Genomic DNA, 19642 nt, shown 5'->3' with positions numbered 1-19642 from the left:
TCTGCTTCTCTCCCACATGGGTGTCGGTGAAATGCGATGAGGAGGATGGCACTGCACGGGCATCCCGTTGCAGGCGTGGTTTTTGTGCTTCTGCCTCCTGGGGTTCGTGGCTCAGGCGATGACTGTGCGGTCCTTGCCCCATGCCAATGTGTCATTCCTTCTGCACGCAGCTTCGATGCCAATGTGCCATTCCTTCTGCACGCAGCTTCGACAGCTAAAAACCTCTGTAATCCCCTGTACTTGGAACGGGGGCGTCTGTCGGCCGTCGGCGTGAGGTTGAAGACCCGCTTGCTGCGATCCCGGCGGGGGAGAGGAGTACTAGATCACGTCCCTCCTGCCAGTGACATTTTCATGCTCCTTTCGCTGTAGGTGCATGGATCGTGTCGTTTCGTCCGCTTCAGTAGTGGTTGGGGGATGGATTTGGCTCCGGTTTGCGTCTCGTCCCCATCCTCGCCTCCCCCCGATCTCGCGGCTGCTGGTTACGATTCGCGAATCGGCGAATGTGACCTTATTCTTGATGTGCGCGTGTCATCCCCGCACAGGGCCATGCTGGTGGTATTTGTGTCGCTCTTTGCCAAGTTATTTTTTGCTTCCCTTTTGCGTTGATTGGAAGATTCCATTGATTGACAGTCTTGTCGTAGACAATCGAGGTATGGAGCTCAAAATACGGTGGATGCATCATACATGGTTTGTTTAGGTGTGTACGACCTGATTGCCGGCACCACGAAATAGTCTTACGCCTGCACCTAGTCATGATCCTCGCACAAACAACCGCAATGCACGCAAAACAAATTTTTCTCGGGGAAGATCTCCCACTCGATCTTTGAGTACCTTGAACCCATTAACCCATTGAAAAGCATGGCCGGCTGGCCGCGTTCTTTCTTCCGCGGCCGCCGGCCGGCCGGCTGTAAAGCGGGGTGCGGCGGCACCGGGGCACCTCTCATCAAAAGGAGGCCGAGACTTTCTCGTGCAGCACTTGCCAAAAGCCGCTTGCGGCCGGGGGAGCGCGGCAGGCTCTGAATGAATCTCTTGACGCTTGGAAAGGCGGCGTGGCCAGGCCGCCCACAAGTCTCCCGCAAAAAGACAAGCGGAGCCGCGAGCCTCGGCCTGATCAGCCAGCCGGCCCGTGCCGGCCGCGGCCGGCTCGCATTTCTTCTATCCGCGGGCGCGTCAGATCGATCGGGCACCCCGGTCTGTGCGTGTACTGCCGCCCGTGCCGGTGCCCATCAACATCAAACAAAGAGGATTAGCCTTGGCGTTTAGGAGCTTTGGCCACCGACTCCCTCTATTCTTTTTCGCGTGCCCTCCCCCCGTCTCTTTTGCTGTCGTACTCCCGTCCAGTGCTGTCGCCGCCAGCCTGCCTGGTGTCACTTCTCGCCCGGCTCGGCCGTAATGGCTTGGCGTTGGCGTCCTCTTCGTTTTTCTCGGACCCTGGTGGGGACTGGGGGCTACCGGAGATTGTAAAAATTTGGGAGTTGCGTGCTGCGTGGAAACTGGCAGGGTTTTTGAGTGGCCGTTGCCGTGGAAAGCGAGCTTTTGCCGCCGGGGGCACGGCATGCCCCCTCACGCCCGTGCACAAGAAAAAACACACCACCCATCATCATCCATTGAATCGCGCAGTAGGTGACAAGGATTCCTAGCGGTTCCGATTGACTAATGGGAGCTGTTAACTCGCCGTTACCATCGCAAACATTCAATGGTAAGAAGCAGGTGCTGCTGCTGCTACTTAGAACTCTGCCACCTACACGGCTACACGTACGTCGACCTGATGCACGTAGGGGCGGGGATGCAAAAACGTGCTCTTTGGAGGGGACGGGAGCACACAGCACAGCAGGCAGGGATCCCCCGGCAGCAGTACGGGGCCCAAACAGTGCGCAACGTGCCCCCATCCGGCGCGGCGCAATTATACGCGCGCCGGGAGGAAGGTGGCCGTCGTACGTACGAGCCGGGAGCGGCGAGAGAAGGAATTCCAGCCCCGTCTGATCGGACGATTTCGATCGGCCGCTCCGTACTCGCTACTCCTCCCCCGGCGCGCCTTTTCCATCGGTTGGGGGCGCATGTGTTAAACGATGTGTTGTCCTGTTGAGCCCAGAACCTAACGCCCACCACTCAATCCTGGGGCGCTCGCTGCCGAACGAAAGGGAGCTTGATTGGAACGGGCGACGGCGAGGTCTCCAGTGTCTCCTCCCGTTTCTGAGGAGGCATGGCATGGACGGCCGGGAGGCGGACAGGCAGGCGGTACGGCGGCGGTGAGTGAGCGGGTGAGCCAGACGTCTCGTCCGCTACTACCTGCTCGGCTCCTCCCCGAATTGATCGCTCCGGCGGTCGACCCGCCGGGTTCTCTCACCTCGGCCTGTGCCGTTTTGATGCTGGCGTGATATGACGTCCTGCTTCACTGCTTGAGCCTGAGCTGTTGGCTCCGGCCACGGTTTCGCTTGCACCTGCGCCACGGGATATTTGCCGTGAAGCGACTTCGCTGTCTAAAACACTCTCTCTCGTGTCTCGTGGTGGAGTTTTAGTTTGGGGCATGGGAATTCGCTCCCTTTTGTCGTGTTGTCACGCTGGCCAAACGGGTGTCGACGTTTTTTCCGAAAAAGGACAGGCACGCGGTCGGTCATCGTGTCAGTGCCCTGTCGACTCGATCCGTCCCCGCGTGGTTGTCTCGTACTCGTCCCCGTTTGGTCAGTCGTCACCACCAGCGCACCCCTTGCATCAGCCGCGCCCGTCGCGGTCTCGGAGAGACGGAGCCGCGTGGTCAACCTTGTCACGCGATCTTTTTGTGCTAAGCAGCGTGGGTGGGCGGCCGTTCTTCCCCCGGCGGGAGGAGCCAATGCCGACGCGGGAACAGCGCAAGGCAACGCAGCGGTTCTGTCCGCTGATCCGCTCCTCCGGCGAGGCGGCGATACGTGTGCGGCCGAGGGGTGCCGAGGGCGGCGGGGTAGGGGACGGCGCCGTTGCGTGCCGGGCCGGGCGCTCTCGCGATCTACAGCGATCGCAATCAAGGAACCCGGGCGCCGGCGCGTCCACGTGACGGAGCGCGGGGGGCGCGCGTGGAGGGGGTGCGTCGGCACGCAGGCGCCCCGGCGGGCGCGGGATCGGGACGTGCGGTGCGGGAGGGAGTTGGTTGTCTGTCTGGCTGCCGACTTGGCGCGCCGCGGCCACGTACACGAACGGGGAGTGGGGTAGGGGAAGGCAGCGGATGGATGAGGCTCGCGCTAGCTGTCTGGCCGTGCTGGGGCCGCCTGGGCGTAGTCTGGCCTGGCTCGGCTCGGCTTTTGTTTTGTTCCGGGTCTTGTTGGCTTGTGCGGTGGGGAATCCGCGTCGCCGTAGGGCTGCCCCGGTAGCATTTGGCGCGTTGCGCCTGGTCGCTGCTACGTGCTTGCTTCCTCCGGCCGCCGGCCCGCCCCGCCCCCCAACCCACCCACCCACCCACACACACAACCCCGCGCTTGCTTGGGTGGAACTGTGGAAGGTGGATGGATCCCGTGCGGGACAAGGTCGGCACGGCACGGCCTTTACATGGCAATTAATGGGGGTGCCACGCCGCCCCACGCACCCACCTCGTCCACTTCTCCGGTTCTCCCTCCTCGCCTCGCTCGCTCGCTCGCTCGCGCGCGCGCTTTGACTTGGAGTCCTCTGCCGCTGGCGCTGTTCTGTCCACCAATGAGAGGGGCCGGAGCCCCACGCCGGGGCGCTCCTGGATTTGTTTTTGGGGGCTCGACTCCTTTCCGGCCTCCCGTCCGCCGGACGCATGCGAGCAACTCAGAGCATTTGTACTTTTCTGCCGTGCTGTAGCTCCTGGCTAGTAGGCATGAGAGCAGTGGGTCGGTCTCCTTTTTTCACCGCGCACATGGCCGCTGAAGCAGGCAAGGCATCACCACGTTCACGGGCAGCACAGCGGTAAAAGATCTCTCTCTCTCTCTCTCTCTCTCTCTCTCTCTCTCTCTCTCTCTCTCTCTCTCTCTCTCTCTCCCTCCCGTGTAAAAACAAGCCAGACACGGGAAGGGACGGGGAGCTTTTGGTTCGTTCCTTGCGGGCAACGCTGTGGCTTCATTCGAGCGTGCAGTACGGTGCAGCTGCAGCAGCTCATTCGAACGCAACGCACGCCCGGAGACAGCAGAACCGGCGAGAAAGTCAAAGCATCCCGCATCCCGGCACAGTGCGGTCGCCGGTGGACTAGAAGACCCGGGCACAATGGGCATGTGACAAAAGGGTGCCAGTGCCAATGGATGGCGTGCTGGCACCGCGCGCCCCCGCCCGTTTTTTATTTTGTTTATCTGGCTCCTCCCAGACGGTGCCGTCGGGTGGGTTGGGTGCTCGGCATCATTTGCGTTGGACGATTAGAGAGAAAAGGGAGCTCGGATCTATACCCCGCCTGTTGCGGGTGATAATGGCGAGGGGGATGGATGGATACGCTACGGCGAGGAGTGTGAGCGAGCTTTGCTTTGAACCGGTCGCCCCCGCGCCGTGTCGCTTCTGCGGCGAGCGCGCGAGCTCGGGACAAATCGGGGGCCTTTCTTTCTTTTTTCTTCCACGCGATGGAGTTGTTTTTTTTAATCCTGTTGATTTCAAGAGAACTTATACTGTGGGACATGTAATTTGGTCACCTGGGGAATCATGCTCTCATAAAGAGACTCTTGGTACGGGTACGCTTTTCCATTGTTTGATCTTGTGTGTTTTTTCTATTATCACTTGTTCCATGCACAGGATCGATCGACTCGTCGTGACAATACGACGGAGGGCAAGCGAAATGACGACGCTACCGTGTCGGCACCGGCACAGGAACAGGTAGTGACGGGGGGAGCGACAAAAGACGCGACAATCTATAGCACGCCGGCACGCCGCTACTAGATTGCCATGGAAACCGATGGCCCAAACACGGATTCGTGTTCGTCGCTCGGCCACGTAGTACGCTGTACGCGCGCGACCGATGCGGCCGAGCATCCATCGACCGGGCGCCGTTCGAAGGGTACGGCGTCGCATGATGATGATAAAAGAGAAGCCCGCGCAATGCAATACCGGCCGGCGGCCGGTCATGGGATCGTGACGCAGCTTGGCACGTCGAACCTCGGGCGCGCGTGGTTTTTAGCTTCCGCACGCCGGATTAGGACCGTCCACCCCAAAGCTCGGCGAGGACAAGTGGGATATTCCTAGGCCTTGGGCTCGTGACAAGACGACGCGGGTGCCGCGACAAGAGGCCCCGTCGGGCGCACCGGCGCGCTCTACCCTGCCCGGCTGCGCGGCGAAAAGGCGACCCGTCGGACTTTAACTCCGCTCACACGCGCCGGGCGACCAGCCCGCCGGCCGGCTACGAATCAATTAACCATGTGCGCGGCCGCGGCCCGCCCGGGCTCGCGGATTGGCTGTCCAGCTCAAGCCGGGGGGTGATTAACTAATTTTCTGAGCGAGAGGGCCGAGGAGGAGGGGGTCGTCGTCGCTAATTGCGGTGCGTGGCTTTGGCGCTGGCGCTTCCCTGCCGCCTCCGCGGGGCTAGCTGGCGGCGACGGCGACGCCAAAAGTGGCCGCGCGTGGTGGCACCGGGGGCGGCGCGTGCGTACGTACGTGACGCGCGGGGTCGCGACAAGCGGGGGCGTTCCGTTCCGCGACAAGCGGATGCGAGACCGGGCCCGAGGACGGCGACCGAGGGTTTCCAGCTCGCGCCCGGCGGGGCTGCTACGCGACAAGTTGTGTGTGTGTGTGTTGTGGTTTTTGTATTATTGGGCAGCGCCGTGTGGTACGTACGCCGCGTGCGCGATTACGACAAGAGAAGAAGAAGAAGAAGCGTGACTTGGATTTTGTTGCCAGTGCCAGCGAGACACACCGCCGGCCTGCCGGCTGGACACGCGTGCTTGACTTGCGCGGCCGCAGGCCGTGCTCCTGCAGCTCTGAGCTGTTCGAGCTCAGCACGTTTCGCACAAAGCACGCAGGTCCAACTGAAAAGCTTTTGGTTAGTTCGCTCGCCGGTCCGTTGGAAATAATCGCGCGTGCACCCACAAGGCCACAAGACTACAAGAGGCGTGGCCGGCGCACCGAGCACCAGTACCACGCGGCCGTTAATGCGGATCCATGACCACTGCCCAAGTTGCACGCTGCCACAACCGACCGAGCGCCGCTGCCCACACCACAACGCAAGCGTCCAACGCCGGGCACCACCACCACCTACCACCCACCAGCCGAGCCGAAACTGAGAGAGAGGAGCGTGCACGCTGCCCATGCTCGCGCTCGCCCCTTCCCTTCCAGCCTTCCTTCCTTTCCTGGGTCACGATCCGGGCATGTGCGCCGGAGCTGTGGTGCACACAAGCAAAGCAAAATCCAAGGAACACTCGCCCCCAGGGGGCGTCCGTACCGCCCCGCCCGCTTGGCAGCTCGCACCCCAGCCACAGCCAGCCAGTGGGCGCGCGCGCGCGTGCCGTGCCGACGTCCCCCACCGCGCGCGCAGCCGAGGAGGACCACCGCTTCTCGCCCTGTAGCGTGCGTACCCGGGCGGGGCGAGCAAGTCATTGGCGTGGCGGCCAGCGACACGGCGGCTGCTGCTGCTGCGGCGTGCGCCGTGACAAAATAGCGGGCCGCGACAAGGGGGAGACTGGGGGAGAGGGGAGACGGTGACCCACCGTGGCGGCTCGAACGAAACGAAAGCCGGGGGGCGTGGGGAATTGCTATCGCGAGGAGGCGGGAGGAGGCCCATGCGTGGAGACGTGTCTCTCGATCGGCTGGGCTCTCGCCTCTCGGTCTCTCGGTCTCTCGGGTCCCCGGCCTCACGTATGATCGCGGAAGCGGTGGGTGCTGGAACAGGAAATTGGGAGACGACGCTGCGGTGCGGTACTGCGGGCAGAGGAACGCAGCTTCTTTCCCTGTTCTTCCCGATTGTGGGAAGAAAACCAAAAAACCATCGTACGTGCGAGGGACATGTTCTTCCCGCACTGTCCGAGCTGAATTTCCAAGGGTGAAAGGCACTGGCAATTAGTTTTCCTCGCACGTTGGCAGGCCACCCTTTCGGGTGAGTAGTCGCTTCCGAGGAAACAATTGCGACAGCAATGCCTCATGGCTAATTGGTCACGTCAAGTGTTCCAGCTGCGGCATGTCTGGATGCGCTTGTCGTGACACCCTGCTCTCGGCCATGAGCCTCAAGCATGCATGGCTTAACATTTTCCTCGTGTTGGGTGGCTTCTGGCATGCACCATGTAAGTACATGTACTAGAGAGCTACCACATGATTGGGAGCTGGGCAGGTGGGCAGTGGGCTTGACCTTGATATTGTGGGAGATTATGAAATCCCGCTGACTTTTGTTTGAACCACCACAGTTTCATGCAAGGCACCACCGCTCGGTCCACCCGTGGTTAGGAATAATTTTTTGCCCCCAAACAATGTTTCCAGTGAGCTGCCTAGACTGAATCGAGACTGCCATGTCTGCGTTCTTATCCATTCAGATCCAAGCATTAAGCTACGGGTAGAGTGTGAGCTAAGCTACGGGTAGAGTGGGATGATTCTTGTCGCCCCCCAACTTCTCACCCTGTCTGAGCTAAGCTGTCTTGAAGAAAGGTAACTCCTTCGCAACCTTTCTTGGACACATGAATGGCGTTCTACACCCTTCCACTTCCCGTCCTTTTTCATAACTAGATTCTTTTTCGAAACCCTACACTAGATTGTAGTATAGTCTTATTTCAAAAAGAAAATGCTTGTAGTATAGTAAATACCAAACAGAGGGAAAGATTCGCCATGGCCAACATGAATGGAAGTGACAAACATAGAAGCCCAGAGCACAGCTCCTAAACTCAAAATTCTTGACCTTGGCCAAGTGGCAGCACCAGCCGATAATGTTCGAGATAGAAAATGGTATAGATTCACGCTTCAATTATCCGGATTCCACACGCAGACCAGATCGTTCTACCGGCAAGGTCCGTAATCATTGGTCAATAACTTATATTAAACCAGATCTGATTCATCGCAAAACAGTGCAAGACACACTTGATATCAGCTTCAGATCTTCAAGTAGAAAGATTGTATACTCACTTTATTCACTGACGGGAATTTCCAGACAAGTTCGTTCACAAATGAATCGTATAGCTTCTTTTTTTTACAGGAAAGTTAAAGTGCTGAAAAGCAAGAGCATGATATATCTTACTGATGCATTCCAGGTCATACAAGAGGACAAAAGAGGAGTGTGAAGACCAAACAAATTGGAACACATGGATTCCAATCTGAAAGCAATAAGACAAGAGGCCTACAATTATTTGCAGCTGCAAAAGGAGAGGCTAAGATACATGGAACAAAGACAAAAACTATGAGACACGCCTGACAACTGCATTTCTGCCGAGTACACCTTGTATGATTGGCTAAAGAATCATTGCACGCACGTTAAAAACTGGTGCAAATGTCAATCTGTGGGAAAAAGGCAGAACATTATATACGTCATGCTTTAGCCTGAAAATGAGAGAACCTGGAAGTGCCATGGCGGCACCACTAATGATCCTAACGAATATATATGCAGATCTGTAGTGCTATCTCCAACATGTTTGGTTCCTTTCATTCGACCATGATGGACAAGCTCATGTACCTTTTGTTTGTATCAACATTTGAGCTGCTATGAAATCATCAAAGTTCTTTCTGGTTTACCAATGCTTTGCAAGCCATTGATCTTAGCTTGAACGTGGAGTTACCTGGCAATCTGGCACCATTGTATTGTAGAGTTCCAAAGCAGAGTGCTGATTGCTTGAGGACAGTGAAGCTCCAAAGATTTACTGCCAAGCACTGATTTGTCAACAGCTTGTATGATAACACGAGATGCAAGTGCAACAGAACAAACATCCAGCCACAATTTCCATGTAGTACCTTCAACTGATAAAGCTGGAACTGCAACACCAGGCAAGAAGACACCTCAGACTGCTTGCCATCAAGGATGGAGTTTGAACAAAGAAGCAGAGATGCACTGCAGACCTCATCTTGGTTGAATCATCTACTCTGTAAGCATGGTTTATCTTCTTGACAAACCCCACAAATAGTACTTCTGCACCCCTACAGGCTGCTGTGAATCTGTGATGCATGTACTGAGCAAGAACGGGCCAGAAAAAGCAGCAGCTTCAAATGTCGTGGCAAAGGCAACATGTCTCGATCAACTTCAGCAGTCTGTTCAAGTCCTAAATTCCATAGATACAGCCGCTCACCTCTATAGTTCCAGGTACTTTGGCGATCTGAGTTTCACGTGGAGTCATTTTGCTCTTCAAGCAGCAAAGGCATCAAAACCGCATATGGCGTTAACAGCCTAATGTAGCAATTAAATACCTTGTCAAGACAGCAAGATTTTCCCCAACAGGTGGAGCAGATAGATCCTGCAATTGTATGATTATCACTAAGTTAGCCAGTTAATATAAGGTTTTACCATGACAGGCAAGCTTCAGTATAACCTCAAAGATTAATGTCATGTTTTTTCTCTATCACTAAGGAGGAGCTAATTATTAACACAATTTAGCAATCACAAGTTCATTCAAGCAGTAAATTATAAACTGTGCCTAACACCAGCATTGATAAGAATAACTTTCCAAGAAAAGAAAAGATAAGGAGGCTGCTTAAGGGCATTTTCCCATAAGCTCATCGTGTCTATGATATATGGGACCCGTCCAAAGGAAACTAGGAAAGTTTGCCATGCATGATGAAAGCCCTAGCAATTCAAGCTGACCCTAAAGTAGACCAGCAAGAAAGTAACCGTAAAACACAATCAGGTAGCATGCATGATTACAAGACATTTCAGTAGATAGTGACAAACTAACATCCCCTTACCCGGTCTTCCATTTTTCCTATTTCAGACCTGTTTTAACGAAGGGATTGCAAATGAATTTTAGATGTACTGTACTGATTATTGTAAATTTTCGAAATTGCTGTGTTCCAAAATCCAAACAGTTGTTTTGCAGAATAGTCTCAATTTTGATTCTCCTAATGCTAACCGAACTTAGGCTCATAAAACATGTGCAATGGAACAGCACAAAAATTAAATAAGCATCATTGCAAAAAAAAAACTTTCCATTTTATGGCTTTGCTAATGAAGCAAGGCTGTACCAGAAGTCTATCTCGTAGACACATTAGCTAACATTAGAAGAAGCAATCTCTGAAAGCAAATAGCATTTTATGACCTAAGCATTGAAAATTATTGCAGATGAATCTCTGCAAGCCAATTCAGCAGCTGTAGATTCTTCTCATTGCAGATGTGGTCAATGAGCAGTGAAATTTTCTCATAAACCCTATCAAACAATTTGCATAGACAAAGCAGGGTTAATACTTCTGAGATGGGCATTTGTTGCTAGTTTGAAGTTTCCTGGGAGAGCGTTGAACTCTCAAGAGTACGTTCCTTTCAATATCTCACAACGCAGCATGATTTATAGTAGACACCCATTAGCAAAATGTTGTTAGATTCCACAGTTCCAGAAATGTTGCGTGACCACAGTTTAAGATAATCTTACACATTACCCATCAAAATCTCATTTCTACATGCATGTGCCAAAATCTACGCATCGTATACCTTTATACTACCCCTATGTTTTAAAGTCATACAAGTCGAGTCAAGTCGCTTGGGCATCGATTAGCCAAATGTAAACAATTAGGCATGGTTAGTCAGTTCGTTAGTCGACCAAGTTGACCTAGCCTGCCTACTGCCTAGTCAGTTAGCTATACTGTAAATCTAATTAACCATATCTTGAGGACATTAGCATCTTACAAAGCATGTAGAGTAGAGAGAACACAGATAGGCCAGGAGGTGGTCACTTGTTTAGTTGTTTCGATCCCAACATAGGCTAATTTCTTGAAATTGAGTGGTCTGGGCATACATCCATGGTTTCAACCAAGCTAGCTAGGCTCCATAGGCTAATTTCTACTGAGCTAAAATACTATTGAGCTGAAGTTACCAAGCCCAAATTTCTGGCTGCAAGTTGGTCGCCCAGGCTTGACAGACTAATCATGACTAGCCGACGATTAATCAGCTGATCAGTCAACTAGGTTAACTAATTGAGTCGACACATCTGATCAATGTCCAAACCATTTTGTCAATTAATCATTGAAACATGATTAATAGATGGTTTGAAAACACTGTGCTATCCTGCTTAATACTAGAAGGTAGGGCTCAATGATAACCAAGAGGGTCATACATGGGGGTGTGCAAGGTGATCAACTACCAGGCCCCCTGCTAATTAAGAGGCCCAAGTTTCCAGCCTAAACTGTGCATAAGAGTGAAGTAAAAAAATAAAAAACTAGGAATTCATCAACATCACTGCAATTACCAATTTCCTGCCTAAAGATAAGATGCAATCTAACTCAAAGTACTTATTTCTAACAATCAATTCCCATGCAATGCAAGCAGTGCAAACAAATTTGAATCCACATGCTACAATCAAAGGTACTATTCACACAAAGTTAACTGCAAAAGGACAACACATTAATAAGCTCTAATGGACTGCACGTGCACATGACAACTCCCCCTCGCTCGCTCAACACTTTATCATCGAGCTTGATGTCAGTCATCGTTAAAACCCTTGGTGGTAAATGATTGCTTCAAGGCATGCTGGTGGCTCAAGACATGTGGACCCCCAAAGACAGGTGCAGGAAGTCTTGGGAGTTGCCATCGTGTCCTTCATTGTGATATGGACGCCAGTAATGGTGTATACCTTCTTATTGCAGCTTTCAGTTTGGCCTTGGGTAACCATGTAGCTGAAGCCATGTTATTGGCTCTAAAAATTGCAGTAATCTTAAGATGATTATGGGGTAAGACTGTAAGAGCTGCACAAAGGAGGGCCAGCCGGCAATGGCTGAAGGGGATGGACGGGAGTAGAAAGATGAGACCGCAGATCTGGTGATTCTTAAAAGTTAACTCTGTCTTAATTGAAGAGAACATTAATGCCATCTTATTTATAAGGGGCTCCTAACAGTAAAACCAATTTAAAACACCTATGCGATCTAACATTCTAACTTAAATGACTAAATAACTTACAAGCACTACAACTAATGCAGAACAACTTAAAGCCATGTGCTAACTAATCACAGTAACAATGTTCCTCTATCGGGATCGGATAGGCTGCACAAAACATTTGTTGTTGCAGAATTTTCTTGTATTTGACATCTAGGTGGTGCTGTAATATACATTTACTTTTGTAATAACATGAGATAAGATTCATGTTGATAATACTAAAATTGCCAAGACTACCTATATTTAATGGTAAAATCTACAGCAGATATCACTTGCATGAACCATCACAACATTTAGGGCCCAACCATAATTTTAATCATGAAATTCTCAGGACGTCAGATACGGTCTTGCAAGCAAAAATATTGTCCTTAAATTCAAAATTTTAAAGGCACTATTAGGAATCAACTAGATGTAGATATATCAAACAAAATATTTTCAAAATGAGGGAACAGTATGAGCCAGTACATTCGTAATATAGTATGTGTTATGAAAAACATCCATATAAATAATAAAGACTTAGCTCCCAGACTATGTCGTCACGGTGTTAGCCACAGCAGAGCGATTTAATGTTGAAATAATAGAAAACAACAATATGTGCGCAAGATAATTCAGATACAATAAATAAGAAAAATCAGGTACTTTAGAACCGCTAATACATTGCCCATAAGTTCACCATTGCTATAGTCCTAGAATCCAAAATATCAAATATGAATGGCAGAGTATTGAAAAGAGGAAGACTGGATGACTCTCAATGTTTTTCTCACCATAGTTCAACCCTAAAGGCTGCCTAATGGGCTGATCAAATGATTTCTGTTGCAGAGCTGACTAGTACATCCAGGCATTGTTCTAATATTCATTTCAATCATGTTCCCAATAAACTTTAGTAATGATTGATCAAATTCAGTAATTCACATTGACGTACTAATGCTGAGGTGGCTACTATCCTTTATGGATATCTCTAGCAGATGTAAATTCTATTGAGCATTACTACATGTAGGGCCCAACCATAATTGTTCTATCACTCCTTCAAGATGTTAGATATGGCCTTATTAGCAAAATATCGTGCATTTTAGGTGCCAACCGATTAACAACATCAAGAAATTCCAAACATTAGAAACACTAATATGCACTAGCTTGATGCTGGTATACTGAAAAACATATTTCCCAAAAAAGAACTATATGAACCAGGATATAACAGAAAAATTCCCAGGCTGTCAGCATACCTACATTATTGTGGGAGTGCTAGTACTATAGTATGTGTTACAAAAGCCATATATCAACAAACACTAACTCCCAGATTATGCTGTCACAGAACTGAATGTACAGGTAAGTATAGGGCATTGTCTAGTAAGGTCATAAATAAAACTGATTCAGGCATCATTCTGTCCAGAATCAAAGGGTCCACGATTTGATGCCAAGAAAGTTCGAAAACATATTCACATAATATAGTGTCCCCTTCAAGAAAGAGAAAATAACAGTCTTGTTTTAATCTCTTAGCGAACAGCTAAAGAACAAACAGTCCCTTAGCCAAAGACTGCTTGGAGAACTTCAGATGCTCCGGCATAACATATAGTACAGTCGTACTTCAGAATTGTTCACAGTGCTGAATGGGTATTTATGTGGTATGGTACTACTAATCATATCCTTATTTTTTTTCTTACACAGCATATGAAGAAGTTTCAAGTTGAATATTTAGGGTACAGCATTGTCGCATCACAGTATGCTAATATTTAGATCCTTATTTTTTTTCTTACACAGCATATGAATTAGTTTCAAGTTGAATATTTAGGTACAGCATTGTCGCATCACAGTATAGCATTTCAAAATGCTAATATCAACAGTTACAATTGCAGCGAAAAAAAGGCATTATATAAAAGAGAAGGTACATAAAATTGGTGAATCTGTCAAGGGATCAGGAATGAAGTATCAACTCACATGTTATTGAACAGATACACTGCGAGGAAGTCCAAATCCGTGCTTCCATATCATGCCTAGTATAGTATTGGCCTCAGTCCTTCGCCCACAACTAACATATGCTTTGTACATGATCCAAAATGTCTTCTTTGTCCTGCCAAATTTAGAACATTCCATCTCATCCAAAACCCTGTGCATCTCTTCCAGCCGATTGTGCTTCCCATACATCACCATCTTGCAGTGGTACAAGCTCCGGCACAGCTTCCAACCAGCCTCCTCAGCCTGCCGGACAAAATGTGCGAGTTTGTCGACCGCATCACACTGAAAATAGCTTGATATTACGGACCGCATCACCTTCGCTGTGGTGACAATGACATTGTGTTCCAGTGCCTCAGCGATCCGCAGCTCCATCCCCTCAACCAATCCCTCCTGAGCATACACCCTAATTAACAACACATGTAGCCATGGCCTGTAGTCATCAGGACCCAACCTCTGCAACAACTCCTCAATCTTTTGAATCCTATCTACATGGTCAAACTTGCAGTATGCGCATAGCATTGTACGTATATGCACAATGTCAACCTTTCCAGCATACTTGTAAGCATGCTCATAAGCTTGCTCCATTTTGTAGATCATCCCAGCATGCCCATATCCTCTCAGCATCAAGAGATGTGTAGTAGCATCTGGAGCAACATGACCCGACAACATTTCCTGGAACACTGCTTCCATTTTGTCCGACATCCACGCAGTGACGTATCCAGCGATGATTGCATTATACGTACCAATCGTGCGGGGATGCCCAGAAGCATCTAGCGAACCAAGCGTGGCCTCCATGTGGTCAACGAGGAGGGAACGACCGAAGAGGCTGATGAGGATATTGTACGAGTCCACATTAGGCGGCCCGCACCGCCGGTCGCTCTCCAGCGCGCGGAAGGTCATGAGGCAGTTGTCCAGGAGGCCGTTGTGCATGTACGCTGCCATGAGGGCGTTGTAGAGCGCCTGGTCGGGTGAGTGGGCGGCGGTGGCGTCGGCAAAGAGCGAGGCCGCCGCGTCGGGGTCGCGCGCACGGCTCGCGAGAGAGATAGCGAGGGCGAACTCGCCGAGCGCGGGGGCCGGGGAGAGCGCGCGGCGGAATGAGAACACGGCGAGGCCGAGCAGCGGCTTGGGCCGGAGCAGCGAGAGGAGCTCGAGCGACGCCAGAGGCGAGACGGCGAGGAGGGTCGGGAAGGAGTGGGCGTGGAGGTCGGGCGCCGGGTCTGGGTCGGGCCCCGGGAGCGCGAGGAGGGAGGCGGCAATCGAGGAGACGGCAGCGCGGAGCTGAGCGGCCGTGAAGGGCGAGAGCGGCGGCGAGGCGGGGGACCAAGACGCTGACCACCGCGTCCCGGCGGGATCGGGCGGCGGCAGAGTAGGAGGTAGGGAATGCGGCGGCCACGGGAAAGAGGTGGAGGAGATCGCGTCGTGTGGGACGGATACGGAGGTGAAGGACCAACGGGTGGTGGATTCGTGGAGGCCGCGGCGGCGGAGCAGGGGAAGGAGGGAGCGAGCGGGGCGGCGGGACATGGGAGGAGGCGGCGGCGGCGGAGGAGGAGGCCGAGGATGGGATCAGCGGCGGCGGCGCGAGGGGTTTAGGGATCGGCGGCGGCGCGAGGGGTTTAGGGATCGGCGGCGTGGGGAGTGGTGGAGGAGAAGCGCACGCGGCCAGCTCGCCGCTGAGTTCTGAATGGGTTTCTTTAGCTGGGCCTGTGTTCTGCGAGGGCGGCCTTCTTCCAGGCGAGTTTGCAAACGGCTCGGCCTGCCTGGCCGCCGCCTCCTGGTGGAAGGAGAAGAGCCCACACAACAAGTGGTACGGGCTGTCAGGTCTTGAGATAAGGAAAATTGGAAAAAGTCAGTCTGGTCGATGTGGCAACTGTTTTTACACGTTGCAGTGTGTCTCAGGCTCTCACAGAAGAAGGTATAGCAGATCATCAATTTCATAGGTCGTCTCATGCATGCAATACTACGTAGAATTTTTACTGATGTAGATGAGAGAGGGTGAGGAGACATAAGGAGATCGTTAACAACTGCCTCATAAACTAAGGGGGTGTTTGGTTCCTCCCCCTAAACTTTAGCTCCTGTCACATCAAATGTTTAGATACTAATTAGGAGTATTAAATATAGACTATTTACAAAACCCATTACACAGATGGAGGCTAAACGGCGAGACAAATATATTAAGTCTAATTAGTCCATGATTTAACAATGTGCTGCTACAGTAACCATTTGCTAATGATGGATTAATTAAACTTAATAGATTCGTCTTGCCGTTTAGCCTCCATCTATGCAATTAGTTTTATAATTAACTCATATTTAGTCCTCCTAATTAGCCTCCGAATATTCGATGTGACACAGACTAAACTTTAGCTCGAGGAACCAAACACCCCCTAAATTTCAGGACTGTAAAATGACTACTCCACCATTGTACAAGCTGTGCTTGCCATGCAACTCATAATATATTTTTTATACACAAATTAAGAAAATAGAATTACTATTAGATAATTTAAAAAGATAACCCATTGTACAAATTGTTTGTTAAGTCTGAAAATTATGTGTCAATGCATGAGACCGTCTATTAGACAACACCAATATACTTGCCCTTAACTGTAAATCCACTTGGACAACATATTTTGGGAAAAAGATTTTGAAAAATAATAAAGATAAAAAGGATGAAACTGATCCGGCAATCCATCATCCAGCTCTTCATCCGCTACGCCTTGAGGGATTATGGATAAAACCACACATCGCTGTTTAAAGGCCAACACACTGACCTCGAACACCAGCTCCTGCCACGCTCACACGCCATTGTCCACCGATGTCATCGCGTAGGGGCCCATTGAGACCGCCATTGGCGAGCTCTGTGCTAGAATGTCCTCCCTCTACATGTGTGAGGACTTGGCCGAGATCGACAAGTCATACTCAAGATGGAGCACCACTAGTAGGAGACCAATCTCTACTAAGTCATCGTCGCCGTGCTAGCTAGGCCCTCTTTGTCGTATATACATCGTCCATCAGAAGGTTTGGACAATCCTAAATATAGGATTGGACATCGAGACGTATCTGATATGGAGACCATGACGCAGGACGACGTAGTCTACATGGAAAGACATGAACTAGTCAAGAATTAGGACAATACTCGTTATAATAAGAGTAAAACTCTTTTAGTCGTATCCGACTAGTATTCTTGTAATCAACTGACCTGTAATCCTACCCCAACTATATAAGGCGAGGTAGGGACTCCCTCCAAAGCAATTCAATCCAACCAACACACAGGACGTAGGGTATTACGCAATCTAGCGGTCCGAACTTGTTTAAATCATGTGTCTGCGTTTACCTTCGAGTTCCTGATCTCGACGTGCCCCACTAACCAAAACACTACCTCGGACACCCCTCTCGGTAGGTTACCGGGTCTAAACATTGACAATTGACGCGCTAGGTAGGGGCTCTCGCCGAGAATCCACTGGCGAACTTGATAGCACAAGTCATCATCAAGTCAATCGTCACGTTTGAAGCAGACGTGACATTCGTCTTTGGCTCCTGGGTTTGCATCATATATGGCTCTGGAAATTTTCGTCGCCACATTGCGTCGACCTCGGAGAAGAAGCAACAAACCATGAAGCTCCAGCACCAAACTTTGGAGGATCTCATTGAGAATTTCGGCGAATTTTCAATTTCTGACCTAGTCAGAGCCTGGGGGGACAAGTCCAAGTTCAACTCGACTTCTTCCGCCAGTCAGATTGGCTTTCACGAGCTGGCACATAAGCCATCATGCGAGTCGGATTACCACCAGAGTAGATTCCCGTTTGAACTCTGCAACACGACCACTGTTTATCAGGCGACCCTGTCCAGATTACAATCCGATAAGGATACAATCAAGGACCTCGACTACTACTTGGATCCGGACAAGGAGACTCCTTTATCAGGTCCACAGCAGGGCTTGATAATCACATCAACTCCTCAAGGCAGATTCGTCTACTGGCTCAACATGAAGCTGTGGCAAAACCACCCAAGTTAATTCGACTAAAGTGTACTCAACCTCGTCTCAAATGCGAATGGTTACTTTAACCGAATTAAAATGGTAGTTTGTCGGATTTTACCCGATAAAACCACTTGTCTCGGATCAAAATTGTTGGCGCTAAAAGTCAACCGATTGACCCTCAGCATCGGACACGCGACCCGGGAGAATCTGCTTAACTCCTGTTCGGGTGATCGCCCTGGTGCGGTTCGCGCGGCGTGCCAGCCAATCTGATCTGTTGATTGGTAAGGAAGAAAACGTGACAAATTCCAGGGGTTCCGATCGGCTAAGGTTCCGATCTCGAGAAAGCGTATGAGCGAATCGGCCGATTTGCTATAAAAAGACAATCGGCTATGGTACAACCGACGATCATGTAGCAATTGTGAAGAAAATTACTGAAGTAAACTAGACAAAGCTACGAAGGAAACACTTGAAATAGATCTAATCGGCTATGTGATGATGATGAATAAGAAATAATAATAACAAAGCTGATAGCTCAAATCTCAAACGTGATAACTAGTGACAAAACTAGAACGATAGATAAAACCTACAATTCTAGTAAATACCGATAACTGGTGAATAAATCTAAACGAAACGACAGCGATGCGCCCGAGGTTAAAGCTTAGATATTACTCGATAAGCAGAACTTACAGAATCGGCCGGAGATCGTGTTGATGCAGCCCTACCAACCCGTACGAACTCGTGAAAGAAGAAAAGTATTGGCGAAGTCGCCGACTTGAACATAAAGTACGATGAAAAAGTAGATTTATTTGTATTGATTGGTGTGTTTTTCTACAAATCTCTAAAGATGGCTATTTATAGCCCGTTACAACCAATTTCCTAACCGATTAGGATCTATCTCTAATTTTAAACGAAAATAAATATTTACAAACACAACTCGTATCGGAGTTGGTTATTGTACTCCCACGGGCCAATCCTTCTTTATCTTCTTCTTCTTCTGACCCACTTTAAGCCCATATTGGCCCAATCACTCCAGCCTTCCAATCGGCCGATCTCCACCAACTCCGTCCGCTAAAACATTAAAGTGTCAATCGGCCGATCCCCAACTGTAGCACTAAATCGGCCGATTCCCGGTCGTGACCTTTTAATCTGCCGCATCGGCCAATTCTTTCTTCCCTTGACGCCAATTTCAAACGTGTCAAAATCTCGTGTCAACACAAGCCCCCCAGTTTCAGAGTAAAACATAACTTTTACTTTGAAATTCTTTAACTTCTCCTCCGAAACAAACGCATTAAAAATATCCTTCCGTTTCGCGGTCTCCTACCTGATGATTGCAATCTTTTCAAAACGGGTGCCTAAGACAACCACTCCCCCGAAATTCGTGTAGATGGCGCGGTAAAAATCCCGCCTTTACCCCTTCTCGGACCGTATTTAAATACTGGCACGTCCCGTACTTCTTTTTCACAAGCCAGTAACTTCCTTTTCTTGGCGCACCCCTTTGGCTTCCAACTGCATCTGCGGCGATCCCTCTCCCATCTGCATTCCGCTTCATCCGCCAATGGCGACACCATCAGGAATTCCACCAGCAACGGAGGTCCCGCCGACAGCTCCATCAACGGCGGCAACAGCTTCATCGGCGACAAAGGCTCCTCGAGCGACTTCATCAGTGGTGGCAGCCCCATCAGCAGCCCCGTCAGCGACGATGACTTTCATCCCGGAGGTAGTCATCCGTAACTTTTTCTCTTCGTCCATGCATTTTTAGATCCACTCTT

General features: G+C 50.4%; 1 protein-coding gene across 1 annotated transcript; it reads right to left on the bottom strand.

The window, feature by feature from the left end:
- Window positions 1–13936: 13936 nt before the first annotated feature.
- Window positions 13937–15596, bottom strand: LOC117849591 (pentatricopeptide repeat-containing protein At2g30780). Its single transcript, XM_034731196.2, is given in 2 exon segments — window positions 13937–14136; window positions 14138–15596. Coding segments are annotated over 2 exon segments (1332 nt in total). The 5' UTR covers window positions 15422–15596; the 3' UTR covers window positions 13937–14088.
- Window positions 15597–19642: the final 4046 nt, after the last annotated feature.

The sequence above is a fragment of the Setaria viridis genome, chromosome 3 (genome assembly GCF_005286985.2).
Source record: "Setaria viridis chromosome 3, Setaria_viridis_v4.0, whole genome shotgun sequence".
Lineage (NCBI taxonomy): Eukaryota > Viridiplantae > Streptophyta > Magnoliopsida > Poales > Poaceae > Setaria > Setaria viridis.
This window is presented reverse-complemented; position numbering and strand designations above follow the sequence as displayed.